Source organism: Coturnix japonica, chromosome 14 (genome assembly GCF_054131305.1).
Source record: "Coturnix japonica strain WE chromosome 14, WE-NBRP24, whole genome shotgun sequence".
NCBI lineage: Eukaryota > Metazoa > Chordata > Aves > Galliformes > Phasianidae > Coturnix > Coturnix japonica.
In genome coordinates this window covers 6,622,864-6,646,707 of record NC_140676.1, presented here as the reverse complement: position 1 = coordinate 6,646,707, position 23,844 = coordinate 6,622,864, and the positions used below count along the sequence as shown (strand labels likewise).

Sequence of the window (23,844 nt, the reverse complement as noted above, 5' to 3'; positions counted from 1 at the left end):
TGTTTATGTTTTTTTTATATGTAAAGACTTTGGTACATTTGGGCTGCCTCTTCTTCATCCCTTCTAAATCATTGCTTTCAAATGAGGCAGTGTTTGCTCAGGTAAAGATCTTTGTAGCTATATTGTCATACTAATTCCATAACAGAAACTGAAAGCTGCATGTGTGACAATTAAGCATCATAGGGCATCGTCTGTAGACTCGCACTGCTGAGCTGTGAAATGTGCAGCCTGGTAAGACACAGTGGTGTGATGTTTTAACTAATTTTTTGGAGAAAGGCTGTCATTTCTAGCTTAGACTCTGAATGTTTGCATCATGGCATCCTCTGATGCCTGCAGAGATGCTGACGCTTGGCAGAACTTATTTTCTTAGGAGTTCACGGGTAGACAATAGCTCAAAACTGCCAGCTTGTAGGCAGTGAATGGAAGGACTGCAGCTGTATGAACCACGCACATCAGCAAGTTGTAGTGGCAGACTGACGTTCATCTACCTGCTGCTAACAGCATGGCTTACCTTGCGATGCAACTTGTCAGGGGGACTGTAGTCTCTTATATACAAACTTGCTGTAGTGTAAGCTCCCAGGCTGGGGATCAGCCCTTGGTCCACCCCTCCGTGTGTTTCTGAAGGGCAAAAAGATGAGTCTGGGCAGCTTAGGGCTCTGCCCACAGAGAGCTGTCTCAGCAGCATCATATAAAACACTAAATTCTTCTTCTCTGTTGTGTGATTTGTTTATGTGCTTTTCTCAGGGAAAAAAAGAATAAAATCAATCAGGAAGGATTGATAATTTATAAGTTGTTTGCATTTTTAATTCTCCAGGGGAGAAAACCCAAGGATAAAACAGGAGGCAGATGCCAGAAGTGAAGGAGGATGTGGGACATGGAGCTGAGAACTACCTTTCTTGTCTATGGGGTCTGAGGGTGCTCAGAACCCATATTAGGGATTGGTTTCCTGCTGCCCTTGTAGCTGGGTAAGGGAGTAAGGGAGCTGTGGAGATGCCTGTAGGAGGAATCAGGGGTGTGACCTGGAGGTACTGGGGGACATCAACCCCAGCAAAGTTATCCATGTGTGGGAGGGAGCAGGGCAGTTCTGGGTCTGTGCACTTCTGCATGCATAGAGAGCTGTGCAAGGAGAGAGATGTGACCAGGCAGGTAGAAGGAGAAAGCTGGGTCAGCTGCCATCCTGGTTTACACCAGAAAAGAAACACCCTCTGGCAGCATATTCTACTCTTCTAAGCTTGCACCCTCCCTGTGCATCTGCTGTCACAAATGTCCTCGTGAGCACAGGGACGTATCCTCCTGCCCACCTTTGCCAGCTGCTTCTGACCTCTGGGCATACGTTGCATCTCCATCCCACCTCATCACCTCCACCAGTTCCTCCCTGAATTACAGCAAAGGTGTGAGAGGAAGGACCCATCTGCACTGGGAACTGCTCTACTTTGAGTATTGGGGGAAAATAAGAACCTTTGCCTTAAAGCAGAGGAAAAAACTGGCATCTTTGTAAAGGTAAATGGAACAAGAAGACATGCTGCTTGGGTAAATAAATGCCATAGATAAGTACTTAGATACTGATACTTGTGTTGGTTGGCGGGTGAAATCTGGTACGGAGGAGTGGGTGGCATCAGTTGCTCTTGGAGAATAGGAAAGGCATACAGTCATTATATTGCTCCATTCCCTCTCTAAACTGTTTGTCCCTTCACAGTGCCTCTGCCAGAGCGCTCATTTGCATGGGGAGCTGCTATTTTTCCTTGAGAAGGCTGATTTCTGGTCTCCGTTCTTTGCAGCTTTCCAAGCATCACATTGCCAGTTTGGAAGAGAGGACTCAGTAGAGCCATGTACACCCATTTATTAAGAAACCCAAACAGTGTTGGAGCTCTCTCCAGCTCTGTTCCTGTGCATTTCTTGCCCATCAGGATGAGGGAAGCTGGGCTGGGGCTGCCTACCCCCTCCATTCCTTGTGTCCCCATTGGAAAGTGCAGCATCCTCTGTGCCACCGCCTCTGCCTAGCAGGGTTTCGTGCTTTAGCAGATGGTGTAGAAATGCAAAACAAAGTCTTGGAGTGGACTGTTGACACCCTCCCTTTAGGGTGTTCAGAAGTTGATTCAAATAGTCTAAATTCATCCTGAATGTTTCAAAATATGCTTTGGAGAATTTGGCAGGGATAGTCTGGAAAACTGGCTGGGCTCCCAAAGCTTTCCTGTTACAGATATTCCTGCCTGAGTTTTCAGCTCTTATGCTTCTATTCATGACCTGAAACAGATTCACAGTAGTTATCTAAACTACTGAGAGGCTGAGGGTTGTGGGATTTTTGTCAATTCCTAGAAAGACTCGGGCGTTCAGCTTGGTTTTAGAAACAGCAAAGGCTGGTGTGGGCGATGCTTCTTCAGAAGTTCTATCTTCTCCTTTCTGACAGCTGACTTCTACTTTATGTGCCTTGGCTTTGTGATGCAGGCAACGCTGGCCTGTCCCACTTGACTCAATGTTACAGGAAATAGTTGTTACTGTGATCATAGAATCACTAGTCCCAACTGCTGAGCCACCCTCACCAAGTCCACTGACCATGTTCCTCAGTGCCACTTCTCTACAGTTCTTGGGCACTTCCAGGGAAGTGGATCCCCCATTTTCTCCTTCCCAGGCTACTGGTGAATGTGCATTGATTTGTAGAACTACCAGAGACTGCACTGAGAACTCTGTTTAAATATAGCAGAGCTGTGCAACACCCCCGCATGCCGGACGCTCCGACTGTTCCTAACGTGCCCAATGAGGAACATGGTGAAGCAGTTTGTTCTGGCTGCTGCTAAGTGGCAGATGCTCTCTATCTTTATGCATCACCCTTGTGAGAAGTGCATGGGGCTGGACAGCACTCACGTGTCTTCTGGTGAAGATCTGACTCAGCCATAGATGAAAATATCATGCTGATTACTTTGGGTGCTATCACAAGATGATATTTTGTATATAGTGCCCTGAGAGTGGCACTAGCTAGCAGAAATCCTTCTGAATCCATGTCTTGATTTATGCTGTCTGGTTGGTCATCCTCATTAGAAAGAGTGCTTTTGGCCTGGGGGTTTTCTAGTCCTCCTTGCTGTGAGTGATCATAGAATCATAGAGTTATTTGAGTTGGAAGTGATCTTTAAAGGTTATGGGCCAGCCTGGCCCCGCATCCCACCCATTTCCCACCTCTTGTTCCACCATGGCTGCAAGTGAAAGGAACTTCTCTCTGCGCTCTGCTGCTAACAGGGCTGCAGATTGATGGCTTCTGGTTGCAAAAACACTTGTTATGGGCTTGACAGGCTGCTCAAGGTTGCCTGATGTTGCAGGGCAGAAACGGAGGGAGCCGGTGAGACGAGTGCTCACACTTTATGGCCCTCCTGGTGGGACTGGTAAGGCGGCCTGGCATAGCAACTGCTCAGGGCATTTACTAAGAGATTTATGAGTTTGTAATTTTCAGAGGCCCTGGAGCAAAAGTATCTTTAATTAAATTTTTATTCTCTCCCCTCTTTCACCCTCCCCATCCCGTCCCTGCCTGTGCTTTGTTTATTGAGACCCAGCAAAGCTCTCGGAATGCAGGTAGGAGTCTCTGAGCAAAGCCAGGAAGAGCAGAGGATGGAAAAGCAAGCAAACAGATGGTAGATATGACACAGCAGCCCCCAGCCGGCTGTGCCAAGCTTGGAGAGGGCTCTGTGATGCAGTTCAAGGACCCCACAGTAGGAGCTTCCTGCATCCCTTTACTCCGGCCATGGATTTGGCAAGGTGGCTGGGGAAGTGATGGCCAAGCTGTGTTCCTGTGCTCTCATTTGCCCAGTGTGAGTGTCTTGGCATTGTTTAGGGCTACCTGGAGGGTGTGGGTGTTGAGGACGAGACAGCCTTATGCTGCTCTGCAATGCTTTGCTGCTGCCTGCATGCTTTGTAACCATCCATCCATGTGGGGAGCGCGAAATTAAAGGAAAACAGAGTGTTCCTGTTCATAATTATTTTGTTTTTCTTTAAATGGAAGTTGTAGGCGTGCTGTCAAGGGGTCTCCCAGAAAATGCTGCATAGGCATTGCCTGTGGTTTCCCCCTAAGCCAGTCTTCCTCTGTGATATCCTTCCCAGCCACTGAGTCAGTGGCAGTGTCCCTATCCAGCCACGTGCTGTCAGCCCTGTGAATAGATTTCTATCAACCCACTCAGCCCTAAAGAGCTGTAGCTAAAAGGCTCTGGAGACATAATTTTGTCTGCATAGCAGCAGCAGCGACGATTTCTTTGAGAGGTAGGATGAAAAGTGGCTCTGTTCCACTAATTTTGTACAGACTTGATCATTGCTTCTAGAAAGCCACTTGGTTGAGGTCCAGGTGCTTCCACCACCTCCCTTCCTTGCTGTCCTCGTCTCATGCTGCCCTTCAGTTGCATGCTTGCTCTGTCTGCACTCTCCATCCGTGCTCTGCAGGGTGCTGCCAGCCCAGTGGTGCTCTCTGGGTGGCTGAACATGGTTTGGCAGGGTCTGCTCTGGAATGCTCTGGCAGGCTGAGGTGGGCTGTGTGCTAGCTGTGCCTGGCCTGGAGCTCAATTGATGTAGGGTCATAAAATCATAGAATGGCTTGGGTTGGAAGAGCCCTTAACGGTCATTGAACTCCAACACCCTGCTTTGGGCTGGTTGCCCCCACCAGCTTAGGCTCCCCAGGGTCCCATCCAGCCTAGCTTTGAGCCAGGGATCTCTCCAGGGATGGGGCAACCCCAGCTTCTCTGGACAATGAGCTGGTGTCAATGGAACATGGGCTGATCCCTGCTAGAAAGCTACCGTTGTTGTTCAGACTCTCTTTTTATTTTCTTTGTTTTATTTTTCTTTATTTTATTTTATTTTATTTTATTTTAATTTTTCACCTGCTCACCACACAGTGGGCGAGAATGCTGTTTATCCAACTTGCTCCTTCCTACACCCTCAGTGGTGCAGATGGAGGAGCTGCATGAGCTTCACTCATCTCCAGGTCTGGTTTCCCAGTGTGGATGCTTTGTCATTTCTCTCATCCAGAGCTACAGAGCCCTCAAGCAAGGGATGTGTTGTGGGGCACGAGGTGTGGGGCAGGGGAACAGCACTTAGCCATGTTGGTAAATGCCATGCTCTGCCCTCATGGATTGCAGGCTAACACGAGGTAGTTTCCCTCCCACTCACCTGCAGGATGCTGGGGTAGGATGTGAATTATGTTCAGGATTTGGCTGGTGATGGCTCTCCTCTTACACTTTAAATGCTGGCAACTGAGATTGTAAAAATCAGCAGAGTTAAAACCACAGCTCTGGAAAGCCTGCTTTAATATCCCTCCATATCATCAAGCTATTGCTGGTGCCAGCCTCATGCTGGGTGACTGTTTTGATACCCAATATCTTGCATCCTTTCCTAAGTCCTTTTCAATAGAGTCTTCCTCTTCCTCATGCCTTTATTCTGGCTGTTTGTTTATATTCTGCAGCCTCCGGGGCTGGCAGCATGTCTGGGTGCCTCTGGTCTCACGTGGAGCTATGTATGACTTGTCCCTGTTCTCTCACTGCCCGCGGCAGCGTGTCCATCTGGTTAACTCCCACCTTCGTTCCTTTTCTGAAGCTGCTCCATCTGCATGGCTTCTTCCCTAGTATCTTCTAGCCAGAGGCCTCCTCCGAGTGTTTCTCTCACTGTGTCCCAAGCCATGACCACTGCTGGCATGTGGAGTTGTGTTCTGGTGACAGCTTCAGGGCCCTTCTCCTTTTAAAACTCCCGTTCTTTGGTGGATGCTACTGGTACCTGTAAAATCTAGGCTGCTATATAGCAGCATCTCTCATGATAGTGTCATGGTTTGATGCTATAGAGGACAGAATGGGGGTGATTCCAGCATGGGAGGTATACCCAACCTCCTTGGACACCGGCTGGGATCAGTGAATGTGCCATTTCCACAGAGCGGGCTGCTTGTTTGAGTTGATGTTTTACATTCTTACTACATTAAAAGAGGCAAAGTGCTTCTGGTTGGGCACTGGAGAGTTGGTAGAGCAGGAAGGTGCTGGGAGGTGCATTGTCTGGGGCAGAGCGCCTAGTGATGCTCTGACAGGTGCTGCATTTGCTAGTGCTGGCATTTAGATGCAAGCGATGCTCCTTTCTGACCTCTGATGGTAGCCACGTCTGTGACAGTGGCTTAGCATTGAGAAGGGGAGCGTGCAACGCTGTTTATAAAGGGAAATTTCCTCAGGCCTTGGAGGAATTAATCATTTTATATGCTGGACTCTTGCCTTCTGACTGATCTATCTGAATTACAGATTAACTGGCAGCGTTGGGATGGAGGAAGCCATTTCAATGAATAGTTCTCTAATTTATTAAAGGGATTGTTTGGGCTGGTGGATAAATACTGTGGCAAATTGTTGAGGTGGGGAGCTGCCCTGTGTCCCTCTCCCTGTCTCCCAGGCTTTCATCCCCTGCCTATTTGGTGGGACTAGATGGTCTTAGCGGTGTTTTCCAACCTTAATGATTCTATCTCAATGGTTTCCACTCCCTGCTGGGCCTGGGGAGCAGCAGGGCTGCCCAAACTGCAGCCCCGTGACCCCATTCCCACTGCTCAGTAGGAGGGAAAAGGATTTGTGTGTTTGTTTGTGGATGTTTCTGATATGGATTTTATATTCCAAAAGAGTCTCATAATATTACGGGAGCAGATTCAGGATATAAACTGCTATACAAGTTAAATACGTTTTGCTTCTGTGAGAAACACGCTATTTGTCTTAGGATAGAATAAATCTGAGAGACTGATATAACTGCTGGGGATCAACGTGAGGAGGGCTGGGGAAGAAAGGGAAAGAGAAATGATGAGCTTTGAAAGAAGAAGAATTGTTAAATGTTCGTTGTTCTCACGCATGAACTAAGGTAAAGCGTGGTCACAGGGGTTGGCTTTTATTATTATTATTGGCTATGTAAGGATTCCTATGTGGGCCTGAAAGTAAATATCATGGGCCTGACTTTAAGTTTGGGTCTACAGAACTGCTCTTTGAGTTGCTCTCTTGCTGGCAGGGAGTAGCCATCGGTGTCCATGGGAAGTGAACCCATTCCATTGCCATGTGCAGCCTCAACTGCTTAATGATGGAATCATAGAATGGCTTGGATTGGAGGGGACCTCAAAGATCATCCGGTCCCAACCTCCCTGCCGCAGGCATGGCTGCCAACAGCTGGATCAAGCACTGGATGTTTTCATAATAATTTCATTTAAAAACAAAAAAAGGTCAAAAGTTGACCAAAAAGCCAACAACCAAAACCTTAAGAACACTTTTAATTGCTGCATGAAAACCAGATGGTGGTACTGACCAGTTTCATGGTCCAACAGGAAAAGAAAAACAATAACACGAAGCAAAGACAAAGCGTGCATTGTGCCAGGTACTTTACATTTTGAGCACTCCCTCCATTTGCAACCTCTGAGCAATGCAGAGCGGGGCGTTTATTTATTTTTTAATGTGTGATTTTTTATCTTGACAGAATATTAAACCCAAAATAAGGGAGGGCTGGAAATTAATGTCCTGTAATGACAGCACAATCCCTCGGTGTCTCGAGAATCTCATAAATTGGATATTTGGAGAGGGGATGTGCAGCTCCCTGGGCTAACAGGGGCTCTGGTTACTGCTGGAGAAAATCAACCTCTGCAGGGCTCCAGGGATAAGGCCTTGGTGTCAGCATGAAGCGATGTGGCTCTGAGATAGCTTTGTCGGGGTAATTGATCCTGAGCCTTTGCCTTTCCTGTCAGGGCTGCCTGTCTCCTTACCCATAATCCCCGCCACTTTGATGGCCAGTCAGGAATATGGGACTTGGCCCAGTTTTGTGTCCATCCAATAACATTATGAAATTGAGAGCGACACTTCCATTGGCACTAATCTCAGTAAGAGATCGGAGCCAGAGGACAAGTGGTTTGCTTTCATGGCGGTTAAGCTTTCCAAGTAGATCAAGACAGTCCAAGACTGATCTGGCAACAGGAAGGGGAGTGATGGGAGGGGGACCCAGGCAAGGAGGTTGATGAGGAGCATGCCCACATACTTCTTGATAGGGCCTTCTCTCCTTGCATAGTATTTATTAACTAGAGCTGGTCTTGGCAATGGTCAGGAAAATCCTCAGGGTAGGATCAGCTTCAGCTGTTGCCTCTGAGGCCTTCGGTAGCTCTTGATGTTTTAATGTTTCCCAGCACACATAGTGCACTTGGTCAGTGGTCAAGAGGTGTGGTAGAGCTGGTGGTAAGCCTATCCCCAGGGCATTGCTGATGTCCCCTTGTGCTAAGGAAGGCGCTGGATCCGTGTGGAGCTGTTAGGTAGCGCTTCCCAAAGACTTACACCCAATGTTGGCCATAGTGTTGAAGGTGACACAGTTGCTGCAGTCTTAACGCACACCTCATGCGTGTTCTTTGCTTGGTACAATTGCAGAATAAGATTGAGGAGCAGCTCAAACCACCTCTGCTTTCTGTTCCATCTTGCAGTTTTCAGCGAAGGTCTGGCTTGAGATGGGAGGGAGAGAGCATCAGTGCTGAGTCCTGAAACTCTGTTGAACTGGAGTTTACAGATGACCCCTTGATGCCTTGCCGGGAGCCCTGTCTCCAACCTCATGCTGCATTTGCACATTCACCCAAGCAAGGGCTTGGTGGAAAATGTTTATCAGTTTGTCACAGTCTCTCTCCGCAGTGGCTGGGGGCCAGGAGGAAGGATAAAAGCCTTGGGCTGATAATAAATTGGAAATGCAGAAAGAAAATGTGTGTGCTAAGCGCTGAGCAGGCAGCTCTGGGTGCTTATGTGGGTTCGCTCCTCTGCAGGGTGCCTGTGAGAAGGAGGAATGCTATGGGGCTATAAACACAGCCATGGGGTGCTAAGAGTACAGGGATAGCATATGCTGCTGTTTCCTCACCTGTGTCCCCATATCAGTGTCCCTGTGGTGTCTTAGCACTCCTGGATGCCCATAAAACCCAAGCAAACAGTGAGGGATGCCAAAGAGTGAACATTTCCCTTCCAGCCAGGGGGGCAAGGATTTGGGGTGGGAAAGGGCTCAGCCCTCCTGTAGACAAGCTGTAGGAAACGCTGCAGTATATAAAGTGCATCTTGCAAACAGAAGAGATTAGAGAGCTGATATGATGTTATTCCGATTGATTTTGCTGTTGTATTTATACCTGGAGGTAAAGAGCAGACATACTGGAAATCAATTGGCCCTGTGCTCTTCCCCACTCCCTTTGCAGTGGTGTTTGAATGAAATGCTTATATCATTTTTACGACGTGTCTGTGATAGGGATGAGTGAGCCAAGAGATTAACGGGTGCTGCTGTGGCCTCTACCCAGTAGCTGCCCAGCTCCCTTCTCATAAAGCCCATGCTGGAATTCAAGGTGCCCCTGAGGTGGAAGTTGGGAGGTTTGGTAGGAAAATACCAAGAGGCAAAGTCAGGAGGAAAAGCTGAGGGGGAAATGTGAGTGTGATGAGCTGAGAATCCGGGACAAGGCTTTAAGTGGGCTCCTTATGACATCCCACAGTAGGTTTGGGATCTCCACCACCAGTGGAGCTGGGTATGGTGCTCCATGCTGGTAGGTGGTACAGGCAAGGAGAGGCTGTGCCTTTCCCAGGTTAGAGATCTCAGAGGAAGAGGAATGAATCCCCATGATGGAAAACTCAATGATTGGGATGGACATCCCAAGGGATGAGAAGAAGCGGCTTCTTCCCCTCACAGGAGGTCAGGGGATGGCTGGAGCCCATGGCAGCCTGGCTCCAAGCAGGTCCCTGCAAGCTCTGCCTTGGCCCCATGCCTGTATCTGCCAATAAAAATTAAGAAATTGATTTCCTTTTGTTTGCCTTGACAGGACAAGGCTCTTTTTATGAGACAGTAAATGTGATCTCGCTCTGAGCATGGCCAGAGTTTTAATTGTATTTGTTGTGCTTTCACTTATTGTTTTATGAGTTTCAGTTCTCTTCCTTGCTGGTGCAGAGAGCAGCCCTGGGGGACTGTTTGATTTCAGCTCCAGCAAAAGGTTGGAATTCTTTAAACATTTTGTTTATTTGCTTCTGAGGAGCTGAAGTTTGGGGTTAGTCTTGTGTCTGCGTCATAAATAAACGTGTGCATGTGGATGTAGAGGTCTGAATCATAAAGCTCAGCTGAGATCCTGCTTTGGGATTATGTGTTGGCCAGGTGGTGATACGGCCCTTTGAAGAAGAGCGTTTAAGATGAAGATCAGGGAGACGTGGAAAGGTGAAGAGAGGCTTGAAGTCAGAGGAGGAGAGGATTTTATATATAATATATATTGGTGTTTAATGAGGTCTGCATCAATGCTGCTATACAATGCATGGTGACCCACTTTACTAGGAGAGCTTTTTATTTTTTCCAGTTACGGGTCATATACAGTTCTTAATTAAGCAAGTTAATTATATGGCTCCTTTATATTACACGGGCAAATGCGGATGGCACAATTATCTCTCGCAGTGATCATTTCTGATCAGAAATGATGTTCTGACTGATAGCTCCTGGATGCGTGGCTCTTCCCTGCTCACTTCTGTTTAAGCAAACTCTGGTCCTGTGCTGAGTGCATGATAAGGTGTATGATGGAGTTGTCCTTTGTGGAACCACGTGGAAGGAGTGTGGTCCTGTGCTGCCCCATCTTTCCCTTCCTGGGCTGGCAGAACCCCTACAGCAGCCCAGGGTTATCTATCTCAGTGCTCAGCTGTGCATGCTGCTAGGCATTAAGGAAGGCATTCAAACCCGAATCTCCCTCAGTGCAATTTAAACCTATTATTTCTTGTTTTATCCCCAGTGGACGTGAAGAACAGCTATTATACTTCTCTTTGCTGCAACCTTTTACATATTTGAAGGCTGTTATCACGTGTCCCTGCAGCCTTCTTCTCTCAACACAAAGCATGATTCTTTCAGTTTTCCCCTGGAGGTCATGTTTTCTACACCTTCCATCATTTTTGCTACTTTGGAGAGGTTACTGCCATAGCAAGCTGGAGTTTTTGTTGTTCTTCACCTGTTTGCCTTGAAGCATTCATTACGTTACGGATCTGTATGAAGTGACCATTATCTTATCTTCTCTAATCTGTGGTTATTTATAAAATCTGCTATACTCCCGAGCCTGTATTTTATCTTAAAGTATAGCTCTTAGCCTTGATAAATAATTTACCATTATGATCTGATCATGCAAACAAGGGCTCCTTAAGCTATTTATTATTACGTGCTTTATTTTTCTTAAGTAACAAGTTGTCTGGATAACACCATAAACGAGCCAGAAGATTCATAGGCATGGACTAAAACATATAACCTATTTCATAGAGCTTCCAGACAGATAGGAACAAAACCATCACGTCAAACTCCAGTTTAGCCACAGGGAAGAGTGGTGAGAAGAAAATAAGAGACATGATGCATTTGATGCTCAGAATGTCCAGAAGCTGTTTAAAATACTAGCAAATAGATTCTGAATATCTGCAGTATGTTTGTAGCACAGACTGATTTATCCACGCAGAAATCTGTTGCATTGCTCTTTAGATGTTAAGTTTCAGAGCAGCTGCAGAAATATTTCATGTAATGCATTTAGTCTGCAGGGCTGTACAAAAGGACTTGCCCCAGACTACCTTTGACTATTAGTCTGCATTTTTACAGTACAAAACTGGCTTGATTCCTATGTCCTCCACCCATTCTTCTGCCAAGTGGACATAAACCTAAATCTTAAGTACTGTACTCTTTTCCTACTTCATTTTCCCCCCCCCCCTTTAACCTCACTTGGAAAATCCTCTGCTAAAACCAGTGAGAATTCTCCCAAATAAAGCCATTCATCAGCATTACACATCAAAAACTCAACCTCTTTACCTACTTAGCAGCAAAAAAATACATGATACCACCAAGGGAGATTAAAAAACAACAACGTTGAAGTGTGAGTAGCTGCCTTATGGTTACAGGTAGAAGTTACGGCTAATGGTGTATGTTTGAGTGTCAGAGCAGTAGTCAGACCTATAAAAGTGATCAGTGACTGCTTGGTTATCAGTGATGTTTAAGTCTGCCTCAGGCTCGTGCAGCAAACCTGGTGCTTGTCTGAGATGTGGAGGGGAAGGAGGGTGGTAGTGTGCTTGAGTGGAGCTGGGTCTCATCTGTGACTGCTAAGCAGTGTTGGAAATGTAACATGTGAGGAGCCATGACCGTTGCTGTATGAGTTAATGCTGCCCAGATTTTTACTCCCATGCCTTTCACAACAGCAGCATCATTAAAAATGGGGGAAGCTCGCAGATACCCTCAGTTCTAAGTTGTGTCTTTAATCCAGTTATACCCTGTTGAGGATACTGTGGAGGAGCTTGCTAAATGGTGCGTGCGAGCTCCATGCGACCTGTGGGTAGAAGTACTTAATGGAATCTTGAAAGCTAAGACACTGCAACTGATGTGGTTTGATTCTTAGGACTCTGATGTTTTTTTTTCTTTTTCTCAAGACCTCCATTGCAAGAACAGAATACATACAGTATATGGACTGTTAGACTTGTGGTGTCCTGATTGCAGTTGCTTGGATTTTCCCATTTTGTAGAAATAGGAAGAGGCAGGGATGGTCATGGAGCATCAGTTTAACTTTTAGTTGTTGTAGATCTTGCAAATGCCTTCCACCTTTGATTGTAGCTGGAAGACTGAAAGACCGAGTACCCATTATCATGGTACCCATTATCTGCTGGGGAGTAGGAGTGTACATGTGGATCAACTGAGACATGGTTGCCTTTGCCTTAGAGATCTTGGACAGGTTTGAGCTGTGCAACTAGACATGTAGATGCTCAGCTGCAGGAAAAGAAAACAACTGGAAAATGTAAATATCAGACTTGGATCCTGCTTATTGGCATGGAAATTGCCATTTGAACAGCAGGTAGTTGCTGGTGGTGCTCAGTTTCATGAGTACCCAGCCACCTTGGTCATGCCCTACTCCTTCAGACAGAGCCATGTTCTTCTAATGAAATGCTCCTCAAAGTGCAGAGGTGGCCCCTTCCCACCACAGCCCAGTTAGCAGAGAAGATGTGCAGCACACAAAACCCAGTCAGTCCTTTGGGTTTGCATGCAAACAGTTGCCAACATGAGTGAACAGAAGTCCTTCAAAACACTATTATCTGTTTACTTATTGTGTTTGGACAAACATGGCGTGTTTAGTCCCAACAGAGGCATCTTGTGGCAACAGTTGAGTTTTGCCTTTGTTTCTCAGAAGCTGTAAGTCATGTGGGTCCCGGGACTAACTTAAATAAAAACAAGAACCTACCAGAAAGAATTCACAATAAAGAGAGAGATCTTTTCCTTGTGACTAAGACACCTACCATGGCTGCCAGGACTCTGCTTATTACACAATAGCTTTATTATATCTCACTTGGAAGAGCAAACAATACTTGATGCCTCAAAAATGGGCAGCCTTTAGATGAGGTTAATGCAGGCAGAGTTATTGTGTGCAGCCTGTATTCACCCTGTCCTCCCAGAGACTCCAAAGAGCAAAATGGCCTGAAGACTCCCCTCTTTGTTGCTAGTGGTACATAATAAAGTAATTGTGTAATTAGAAGTAGATTGCTGATGGAAAAGAGGTATTTCCAGTGTGATATAGGTAAAAGACAGGCCTCTCTGAATAGATTTGAAGCCTTAATGCAGCACCTCTGCTTATCATTGTTTGACCTGCTGGAGGTCCCTGGCAGCTTCCAGGCAGGAGATAAGGAGCATCTTTAGCTGAGTGTGTTTTTAACCCCTTGCAAAAGTGTAAGGCAGGTTGCATTGTGGTGTCCTTATCACCCAGCTCCTCAGCAACCTACATTGCTGCAGAGGGGATTTAAGGGTTTTACCTTGTGATGGAGATGTTTGTGTAGAGCCTCTGTAGGGGCTGGAAGTGGGTGTTATGAGGCAGGTGGACCAACCTGGGAGAGCAGCTGGTGGGTGATGCTGGGTGCAGCTCTGGCGCTGTCTTCTCTGTATCCTGTGTGTGTGCATGGCATGAGCTGAGCAGGATCTGCTGCAGTACATCATGGGTCCCTGTAAATATCATCCTGATCAGAGGGCTCTGTATGCAGGGCAGGGTGGGACTGGAAGAGTGGAGACAAGGTTGGTGACGTGCTGAGCAACAAATATATGAGTGTGGGTTTGGAGGAGAACAGATCATTTTGGGAGTAATGTTTCTCTTGTCTAAGCTTGGTATTCTGCCAAGCTCGTAACAGCAGAGTGTACAGGCACCAGAGTGACTGCTCTGCCACGTGACAGCACAGAGATGACTTTGTGCAGGATTCACCTCTGCTGTGTTGCCACCTGTAGTTATCTTAACCCCTGTGGAGTTGTCAGTCTGGTACCATGGTACTAATAGAGAAAATGTGAGATGTGTTTTCTGCACGGTCATGGGCGTGGGGTGGGACAGAAGGATGGGTGACCCACAGCAATTCATGGTCAACAGGGCTTTTGTGTCACCATCCCCGTGTCATGTCTAATGGATATTCCTGGTGTTTGCAGGTCCCGTGGCAGTGATCAGCGGAGAGGAGGATTCTGCCAGCCCACTCCACCACATCAACCATGGCATCACAACACCTTCATCCCTGGATGCTGGCCCGGACACAGTGGTGATCGGCATGACCCGCATCCCCGTCATCGAGAACCCCCAGTACTTCCGACAAGGTCACAACTGCCACAAGCCAGACACGTGTGAGTCCCCGAGTCGGCTGGAGCCCCGCGAGCACCAGGGGATGGGCTGGGGGACAGGGGAAGGAGGGTGCGGAGGAAGAGGCTAAGATGATGAGGAAGGAGAGAAGGTTTTTTATTGAGGAGAATGGGTCTTGGTATGGCTCAGAAACCAAAGTGAATTTCAGGTCTCAGAAATCACAACATACATGTAGGTGCTTCCAAAGGAGACTTTCCACCCTCACCTTCACCTCCCTTCACCCTCTCTCCACCACCCACCAGTCACCTTCCCCCCTTGCCTGAAAGTGCCATTCAAAGCTGGGCTCTGCCTCGCTGTGTCCAAGGCATGAGCAGGAGCTGTGGGGAAAGGACCTGCCTCCCCTTTCTCCTCCAGCAGTTTCCCAGCTGTGGGGCTGCCTCCTTGGGACAAGGACAAGCTCAGGACTCGTGTCCATAGATGGGGCGGATGTGTGCTGATGAAGAACGGTAGGCTTAGAAGCTGAAGGACTTGTTTTCATGGGCTTCTGTAAAGCTTTTCTGTTTCTCTGTATAAATCTGGGTTGTGAGCTTGGCTCATTAGGATAGCAGGTGGTGGTAAAGTGGTCCTCTGTTTTGTGCTCCTAAATTCTAAGTGTGAAAGTGCTTGGTGAAAGGATGCTTTTCTGGGAGTCTCTTACTGTGGGCTGGGTGCAGCCCCCTCGACATGCAGCTCATAGTCAGTAGTTCAGTTTATTCTGTGCTTTTTAGCAGCTCTGAGATTGTAATGCAGGAGGTCCAGATAACATCCCTCCCCTGTTATTGCTCATCCGTTTGGTGTTTCTCAATTCCAGGCAGAACCTGGAATAATAAAAAGAAGAGAAAATAAAAATACCCCAAGAAATTCACATCTCTCATGGTCCAGCTGTGAGCAAGGAGTGCCACACTGAAGTCGCCTCCTGCTCTCCTCTTTGCTGACTCATGAGCGCAGGAAACATAACTCAGCCCCTGGAAGCAGAGCTCTGGGAGGACGCCAACCTCCCACCTGCATTAAACCTTCTGCTGAAGGAAAAGGATCTTCTGCTCCATTGGGGGGGGGTCCCTGGGGCAGCCCCCCAGGTGCTGTAAGTTGGCCCCAGCTCCTGAGTTGTTATCACAGCTCGTCAAGTGCTGGAGCGATGGGGTGTATCCAATTAACACACCCGGCTTTCCCTTTGATTTTCATTTTAATGCACTAAATTTGGTCTGTTTGCAGAGGAAGGGGAGGAGTGCAATGATTAGGCAGGAGCAGAGAAGCTGAGTGCAGCGTGGTTTTGCTGTGCCGTTAATTACATATTTTACATTGCTTATAGCACCTCATCTCAAAAATGATTTACAAACTCTGATGGCTTTGGGGGGATGGGGTGGGGGAGGAGGAGTGTGTATTTTTTTTCTTCTCTTTCTGTGCTCTCTTGAATCATTTTATGCGCCGACCATTTTGGCACGTGGGTAATCTTGCAAGGGTGCAGCAGCCAAGCTCAAAACACAAAAGACTGAATTTTGCACAGGGCAGATGCCCTGTGGGTCTTGTTGTAAGGGGGTGCAGGGGAATATGACCTTGGAGTTTCATAGGGCTGTTTGATAAAGAGCTCAATGTGCCGTGGGGACACCTGGAGCTGGAAGGAGCCACAGGGGGAAATAAAGTGCTAGCAATGACTGTGCACACCCTGGAAATTCACAACCAATTGCTCACTTCTGTGCTCTGGGTGTCCTGGGGCCTCTGAGGGTGATGAAACCAGATCCCAAAGCGAGGTGCTATATTTGGGTGCTAACAAGAGTTATATCACAGCTGGATGCTGACAGGCTGAAAAGTTGTGGGGTTTTTTGGGATCTCTTGCCATTCACAGGACAAAAAACAACAACCAAGGCTTGGAGACCTCAGGCATGGTTGGATTTGGAGTGTGTTGTATTTTAGTCCCTGAGACTTGGACAAAACTTCTTATTTCACTGGTGGCTTTGCTTGAGGCTGGAAAGTTTCATAATTCACCTTTTAAATTAAGCATGCTTCAGGGAGCTTTTGCTGTAAGGGCTTTGTTTGATCTGATGTGCTCTGCTCAACTTAAACCTGAGCTGGAGAATATTTGTTGCTCCTGTTTTCCCTATGGTTTTCTCATTGAAGGGTTTTTCCTTCCTCCTGTGCAAAACCTGGACACAAACATTTCTTCATTGTCGGCCATTTGGAGAGGGAAGAACTTCTCTGGTCCAAAAATACTTCAGCTGAGCCCAGATTGATGCAAGGTATCCCCTCCCAGAGCCCTGCCCGTGTGCAAGGTTGTAGCACTCTCAAACAAGGGCTTTTCATGGCGTCCTGGGTTTCTCCTTTGTATATAGGTGTTGCTAAAGCAGCATCCTCAGCAAATAATTTCTCCTTTCAACACTCAGCTTTTCTCCTTCCTTCCTCCTGCAATTGTCCCTGTTCTCTTAGACATCGTCTGGGTTGAGGACATGCCGATACCCATTACTGCACTGCAATGAGGAGAGCAAACTCTATATGCTTAATGCAGTATTAATAGTACATTGATGTGATATAGATTTCTGTCACCCTCTATACTAGCAAACATCGCTTATCACGCAGGGATGACGGATGTTTATTCCCAGCCACTTAGCTCTGCATAATGGAATTGCAGCTGAAATATGGAGAGCAGCTCCCTGCCTGTGATTCTATGCCCAGTGTTGTCCTGTGAACACTTTTCCAGCTAACATGTCTTCCCACATAGAGATTTGGTGTCCTTCTGTCAATGGGATGAAGGGTGCAGGATTCAACTCCCAGCTGGCACAGGCTGCCCAGGGAGGTGGTGGAGTCACTGTCCCTGGAGGCGTTGAAGAGCTGTTGAGATGTGGCATTGAAAGACATGGTCAGTGAGCATATTGGTGGTAGGTGGATGGTTAGACTAGATAATCTTAGAAGTCTTTTCCGGCTTTAATGATTCTATGATTCCCTTACCCTTTTGCTGCTACTGTCTCATTTAAAGGTGTAGCAGGAATGAGCTGGGCTCAGGATCCTTCCCTCTTCCTATTCAAAGGCTTTTTCAAGAGCCAGAGAAGAAACTGCACTGTTTTGCTTTCTCATGACAAAATGTTGAGTCTTTGGGGATATGCTCTCCCCATCCTCACACCATAACTCCACGGCAGTGCTATGGTTTGCAGCCAGTCCTCATTTCAGCCATCCTCAGCACCACCTGGAAGGTTAAGGAAGAGGGCTAACAACAAGGACAGAACAACCACAAAGCAATGTCAGAAGCATAACCTAAAATAGACCTTTCCTCCTGTTCTTTGGCACGTGGAGGAACAACCAAGTGGCATATCTTCTTGGCAGATGTCAGCAGGAGAAGCGACAGGTTGTGAGGGGTTTGCACCTCTCTATATTTGGAAATAAACAGAGGAGAGAAGAACAGGGCTTGTTGTAGAGCAAGCACTGTGGACAGAACATCTGAGGATAGAGCCATGCCTTTCTACATGCTATCCCAAGGTCAAGGGGGTTGATAATGCAGATAAAGACCCAACTTACCCATGTCTGTGCTGAGAAAATGGCCACTGGTCCTTGTGGACAGGCAGTGTCAGCTCATTGCAGCAAATAGTGCCTGGTTGGTGGAAAAAAGAGAAAGGAACTCTAACCTCAGCTAAGTCCATGAGGTGGTCTTAATGCTGTTGATAGGACAGCATCACCACAGAAGTTTTCATGGCAGTAAAGAGTTTAGCTCCGTCTTCAGTGTTCAGAACTTGGATTTGCAAAGTGGGTAATTATGAGATTGCTTTTGGAGAAGGACTAGTAATCTTTCTGAAGAAATGCTTGGGAGTCTTGCTTTACTTCGATAGTAAGCGTTAATTGTCAACACGGTGCATGGCAGGCAGATTTGCTCTTGGGTTGGAGCTCTGAGGTTTACCCAAATGCCACAACTCGGTTTTGCAGTTGTTCTGTTCCCTGGTATGTCTTGTCAGATAAACGAAGTCTCCTTGAGATGGACACAGATCTGTGAAAACAATCCAGATTTCATTGGAGTAAACAAAGCTGGGTGGCAGATCCTTTCCAGATCCTTTTCTGCCTCCAAGGGAAGATGCTCAGCTCCCACCAGCGCTGTGGAACACAGCTGTTGGGGTCAAGGGGCTGGTATTGAGTTTTTTGTGTTGGTTTTTTGTTGCCAGATGAACGGCACTGCCTGTGCTTTCCTCTTCCAGGACTGGCTCAGCTTGGGGCCGCCGTGCGTTCCCCGCGCGGGCGGAGCAGCCGTCCTTCCATCGAGTCCTAATGAGGGTTTTTTTTTTTCAACCTCATTTATTACAGGCTGCCCTGACATAATTACATATTTGAAGTTAGTAATTACATGTATTCATGCTAATTAAGTAATTAGATATAATTACACTAACTGTAAATACATGGTAATCGGCTAAAAAGAAGTACTTCAGAAAAAAAACAAGGCAAATCACACAATAAAAGTGCCATCAGCACTCTTTCACTCAGTACCCTGTCTTTATCTTGTATTTTCAATGCAGTTTAAAGGGAACATTGTGGTCATTTCAAAAGTCATATTTTTCAAACAAATTGATTTCCTTACCTCTGCTTCTAATAGTCTTGAACACAAAATGGGAAGGACACTTACAACCCCAGTTTATCTTGGCATGGTCAATTCTTTCTCTTCATTTAGTGTGTTTTATTCATCCTGGGCATGAGAAGCTGAAAAGTCTGCAGCATTTCTATTTTTGGTCAGTTCGTGTTCTCGTTTCAATCAAAAACAACAACAAAACCAAGCCATAAATGTTTTCTGCATGCTTTTTTTTTTACTCTCCCCTGAAAACAAAAACAAAACCAACTACTGGTAGTGGAAATCAGTGGGGCTTTATTTGTTGTTTTGTTTTTGTTGTGTTCCTTCCCTCCCCCCTCCCCCCCCCCCCAGGAATAAGAGAAATTGTCAAATGTTATTATGTGAAATATAAACGTGGAGCCCAGCGTGAAGTGACAGCAGCACTTCGCTGCCCAATGCCCAGCCCTGAGCTGTGTTATGTAGACCTCAGTCCCTCCTTACACATCTTTGCTCTATCTCTGAACTTCTCTTTTCTATCCTCTAGATATGCTCTATTCTATGCTCTTCTCCAGCAGGAGCCAACTCCCATTACTTTAGTGAGGTAGGCTGAGACTTGTGCATTGAGACTCCCCACTACCTGATGGTCTTGTCCTTCAACACCAACCCGTCTGAGATATGCTTGTGGAATTTGATGAGGGTCTTTATTCTCATCTATGTGTGCTCTACTAACTTTGGACTTTCAAAGCTTGGCTTTCTGGCTGAAGTCTGTGGAGAAGCTCAGCTGTTGGCATGTGGGAAGTCCACCACAACTGCCCAGGAGATGCATCATTTCAGGGAGGATGTATTGCATCTGTTTTAGCTCAAGCACTCTGCTACCTATACCCTCACCTAATGCAGTGCTTCACACACCCTCCTACTCCCTACATTAGTGGCTATGTCCCCAGATATCCGTGCTTTTCTCTGCCTAGTTACACTCACAGTACTTGTGACCCTATGGTGCTCTTAAACCTGAAAGAGGTGTCCAGGCCAGAGGAAGGAGAGCAGTGTCCATCAGCCATTGATTCTCACACCTGGGGCTTTGTCCCAGCAAGATGAGAGCTAAAAGCATGGTACATAGTATGTGACCTGAGATATTGCAGTGCTGGTGCCAGTGATAATGAAGGAGGTTTCGAGAGTATTCTCCTAATGGCTCATTGATTGTGTGAATTATGCTGTGGGTTGCATTAAAATAGCTTGTGCGTGTGGGTAGAGTTGTGGTACTGATTATTTATTTATTTATTTATTTTTAATCTTGCTTTTAATAAAGTTACTGCAGCTTATAATGTTGGCCATTGGGAAAGTATCTAGGTGCTGGGGCACCTCTGTTATTTTGGGGCCTGAAGGATGGGGACTCTGAGGTGTGTTGGGATTCATCGTGGTCAGATGTGAGCTGTCTTCTGGTTAGAAGACTGAAGGCTTTCATTCTCTGTTCATTGTCCAGTTAAATTGCAATTCCTAATTAGAAATAGCTGCTGAAGTTTAGAAATCAGGGTATATTTGCAGAACAGCATTCACAGCAGGAATGTTACTGGTTGGTGCTGCCCTATGGGACAAGTAGCACAACCCAGGATCCAGCAGTGAAGCTGTGCATCAGGAGAGACTAGGAAATAACTAATTTAAGTGCTGATTTTTGGTTAAACTGACCAAAATGTCCTGTTTGGTTCTGAAAGGTGGGGAAAGAGCCACAAAAAGAGACGTTCTTCAGTCTTGTTTGAGCCCATCTCCACGTGGAGATAACACAAAGTTCGTGTGTGAGTGTCTTGAGGTGAAAAGTACATTGACTTCATGGCATGTACGGATTGCTCCAGCTGCCTGGGCTTGTCTCCCATTAGGGGTTGGTTATTGCATAATCCACTTTCAGATTCCTGCACGCTTGTTCCTAACCAGACGGTGAGTTACCTAACACTGAACCCTGTTTAAATCTGCTTTTCAGGCCCTCTCTCCCTGTCTCTACATGAATAGATCTGTTTTAGTGACAGGAATAAACCAAGACTCGATGAAAGCATGCAAATATATACCAGTGTAGTCAATATGGCGTGCAATACCGCAACTGGGGATGACCTGCAGTATGGTGTAGGCTCAGCTTTGCCTGTTGTTGGTTCCAAGGTCATATTTGTGCTGATGCTGGTTCTCTGAAGCAGTGATGGGTCTGTGGAAGTGTCACACCTTTCTTTCAGCCCTACTAACCTATTTTTTTCAGTGATTTGGAGCACTGAGTATGAAGGATAATAACATACCTATATACATATATATATATATGCATTTGTATGTAAATATATATGCGTGTATTTAAATATATATTTATATAGGATCTATTTCAAATGTACAGTTTTATATCAGTCGGGCACCTGCTCTTTCTAATATATTCTAACAAGTTTTACATAATCCTGCCCTGCCATCTCCTTTTTCCCCACTGTGAGAGAGGGCTTTTTTTCCTCCCTAAAAACATCTCTTAAATTCAGGCTGAGCAGTCTCTCTGGCTCCTATAAGAGTGACTGGGAGAGAAGGCATCTGAGTCTCCTAAGCACCTATGGCAAATTGGCAATTAGAAGAAAACACTGGAATGAAATGACTTCAGCCCTTGTCTCCCTTCCCCCAGCCCTCTACCTCCCTCTTGCAGGATTAAGCTGAGCTAATCCTCAGATGAGCAAGATCTTTGGGAAGGCAAAGCAGCAAAGTAAAACCAAGGGAGGGGAATGAAAAATTCTTCACACTCAACACTAATAAGGAAATTACTGGTGTCCTACATTATGAATTGGATGAATTTTTAATGGTTAGAAATGCAGTTGATTTATAATGCATCCATCCTGGACTGCAGGGCCAGTTGCCAGCTAATAAATAAATGGCAGGCCCTTTGTATTAAAAGTATCAGTCATTTTACATCTCTGCACTGTAATTGATGTGGAGCATTGAGCAAGGGGAGATGATGGGCACCATGTGTGTGCCAAAGCAAAGGACCTCATGTTTTAAGGTATACATGAGGTCTCAGCCCACTCTCCAAGCCTTCTCTTGGACCACAGGTTCTGCTCCGCCCCATTGCTCACAACCCAAAGCCAAAAAGACTTAAAGAGCTTGGTGGAGATCTCCATGACTTTGAAATGGTCACTCAAAGCCTTGCTCAGGGCTGTGTTTAGTTTATCTTATGGACGGGGTGTGACATAAACTCACCTAATGCTTGAACTACATGTTGGCAACACTGCGTACGGCAGGGGGTTGAAACTAGATGGTCTTTGAGGTCCCTTCTAACCCAAGCCATTCAACAATTATGATCGTATGCATTAGGGCAGATTTACCCCTGGGGAGCCAGAGATGTTCCAGCTGAAGTGGCTGCCCAAGGCTCCTTTTGTACATGTAGGAGGATGGGATGCTTTGGTCTGCCATGGGTGAGGGACTTTGCTCAGGATGAGGGAGGTTGCTCAGTGGTTCTGGATACCAGCACAGCTCAGAGGCAGAGATCGCTGTGAGATCATACAAATCCCACCACAAATGTTCACAGCAAGAGCTGTGTTAAAAATAAATCCTGGCCATGTTCCAGAGATGGGGTGAGTCTGTTTTCATGCCAGATCCCAGCAGAGCCCAAATGTCAGAGGAACCAGAGTGAGAGCACAGCAGGCAGATGAGTATTTGAGGGATGGGGTTTATTTTCCCCTATTATTAAGGGAGAAAATGTACCTGGCATCTTGCTCCTTTGCTATTTCCCAGAAAGATGTGTTTATGCTTCCAGCCCAACAAGATGCTGCCAAGCATCTTCACCTCCATTTTATGGTTGAGGAGAGGGAAGACACTGATTTGCTCGAGGTCACACCAGGTTGCTGACAGCAAGAATTATGGCCCATGTTTAGACTGCTGGACCGTATTGCATGGATGAGCTGCCACTTGAAGTTCTTTCACAGCCAGTCTTGTGCAAAGGGAAGTCAGGAGGTTGGATGGTCAATCTAGTTCTTGGAGCTGTCATCTATATGTAATAATCCAACGTTCTGGTGACATTCTTTCTTTTCACTTTCATGGGGCCTGTGCTACAGTCTAACATGATTTTGTTTTGCTCTGTTAACTAATTATTTAGTTAATCAATTAAGAGACCTTTATTTCCCTAGGATATTTGCTGGCCTCACTGCACCTAGGCACTGCCTCCTCCCCTGCTTTGCTGGATTGATGCAGGGCTGGGAGGGAAAGCAGTTATTTTTTTTACCTTGGCTTTATTTCCTTGCTGATGGAGTTGAGTTGGGAGCCTGGGATAGGAGCTCTGCTGCCCAAGGAAAGCATTGCTTTCCAAGATACAGACTTTCATCTTGACCTGGAGGAAGGAAGCGCTTATTGGCTTGCTTATTATATTTCCCCATGGTAGCATAAATACTATATCCATGATAGATATGGATCTTATGAATAATATAGAGATTTGGACTAAGTAATAGCCATGCTCTTTTTAATACAAAAGATCCTCGGCATCAAGTAGTATTAATGATCTGCTTTGACATGGTCTCTGCAGAGGACAATTGTAAGCCCCATTTCCATGAGAATTTAAGAAACTGGGGGGAGAAATCTTAATGTGTTCATCCCCTCTGTTTCCTTTGGGACACTCCAGAAAGAGTATCCTGTCTGCTGGTTGTTTTTCTTTTCCCAGTCTTCCCTAGACCCTCCAAGGGTATGAAGGCTGTGTGAGCTCTGGGAAAGCAAATCCCTTCTG

At 46.3% G+C, this 23,844-nt stretch overlaps 1 protein-coding gene across 5 annotated transcripts in view; it reads left to right on the top strand.

The window, feature by feature from the left end:
* The window catches only part of NTRK3 (neurotrophic receptor tyrosine kinase 3), a 177,070-nt gene that overhangs the window by 76,653 nt on the left and 76,573 nt on the right, over positions 1-23,844 (top strand). For all 5 annotated transcript variants that reach the window (XM_015873066.3, XM_015873065.3, XM_085515384.1 and 2 more), the window contains exon 12: positions 14,422-14,610. In XM_015873066.3, coding sequence (XP_015728552.2) covers positions 14,422-14,610 — 189 coding nt within the window. The remainder of the gene's footprint in view (positions 1-14,421; positions 14,611-23,844) is intronic.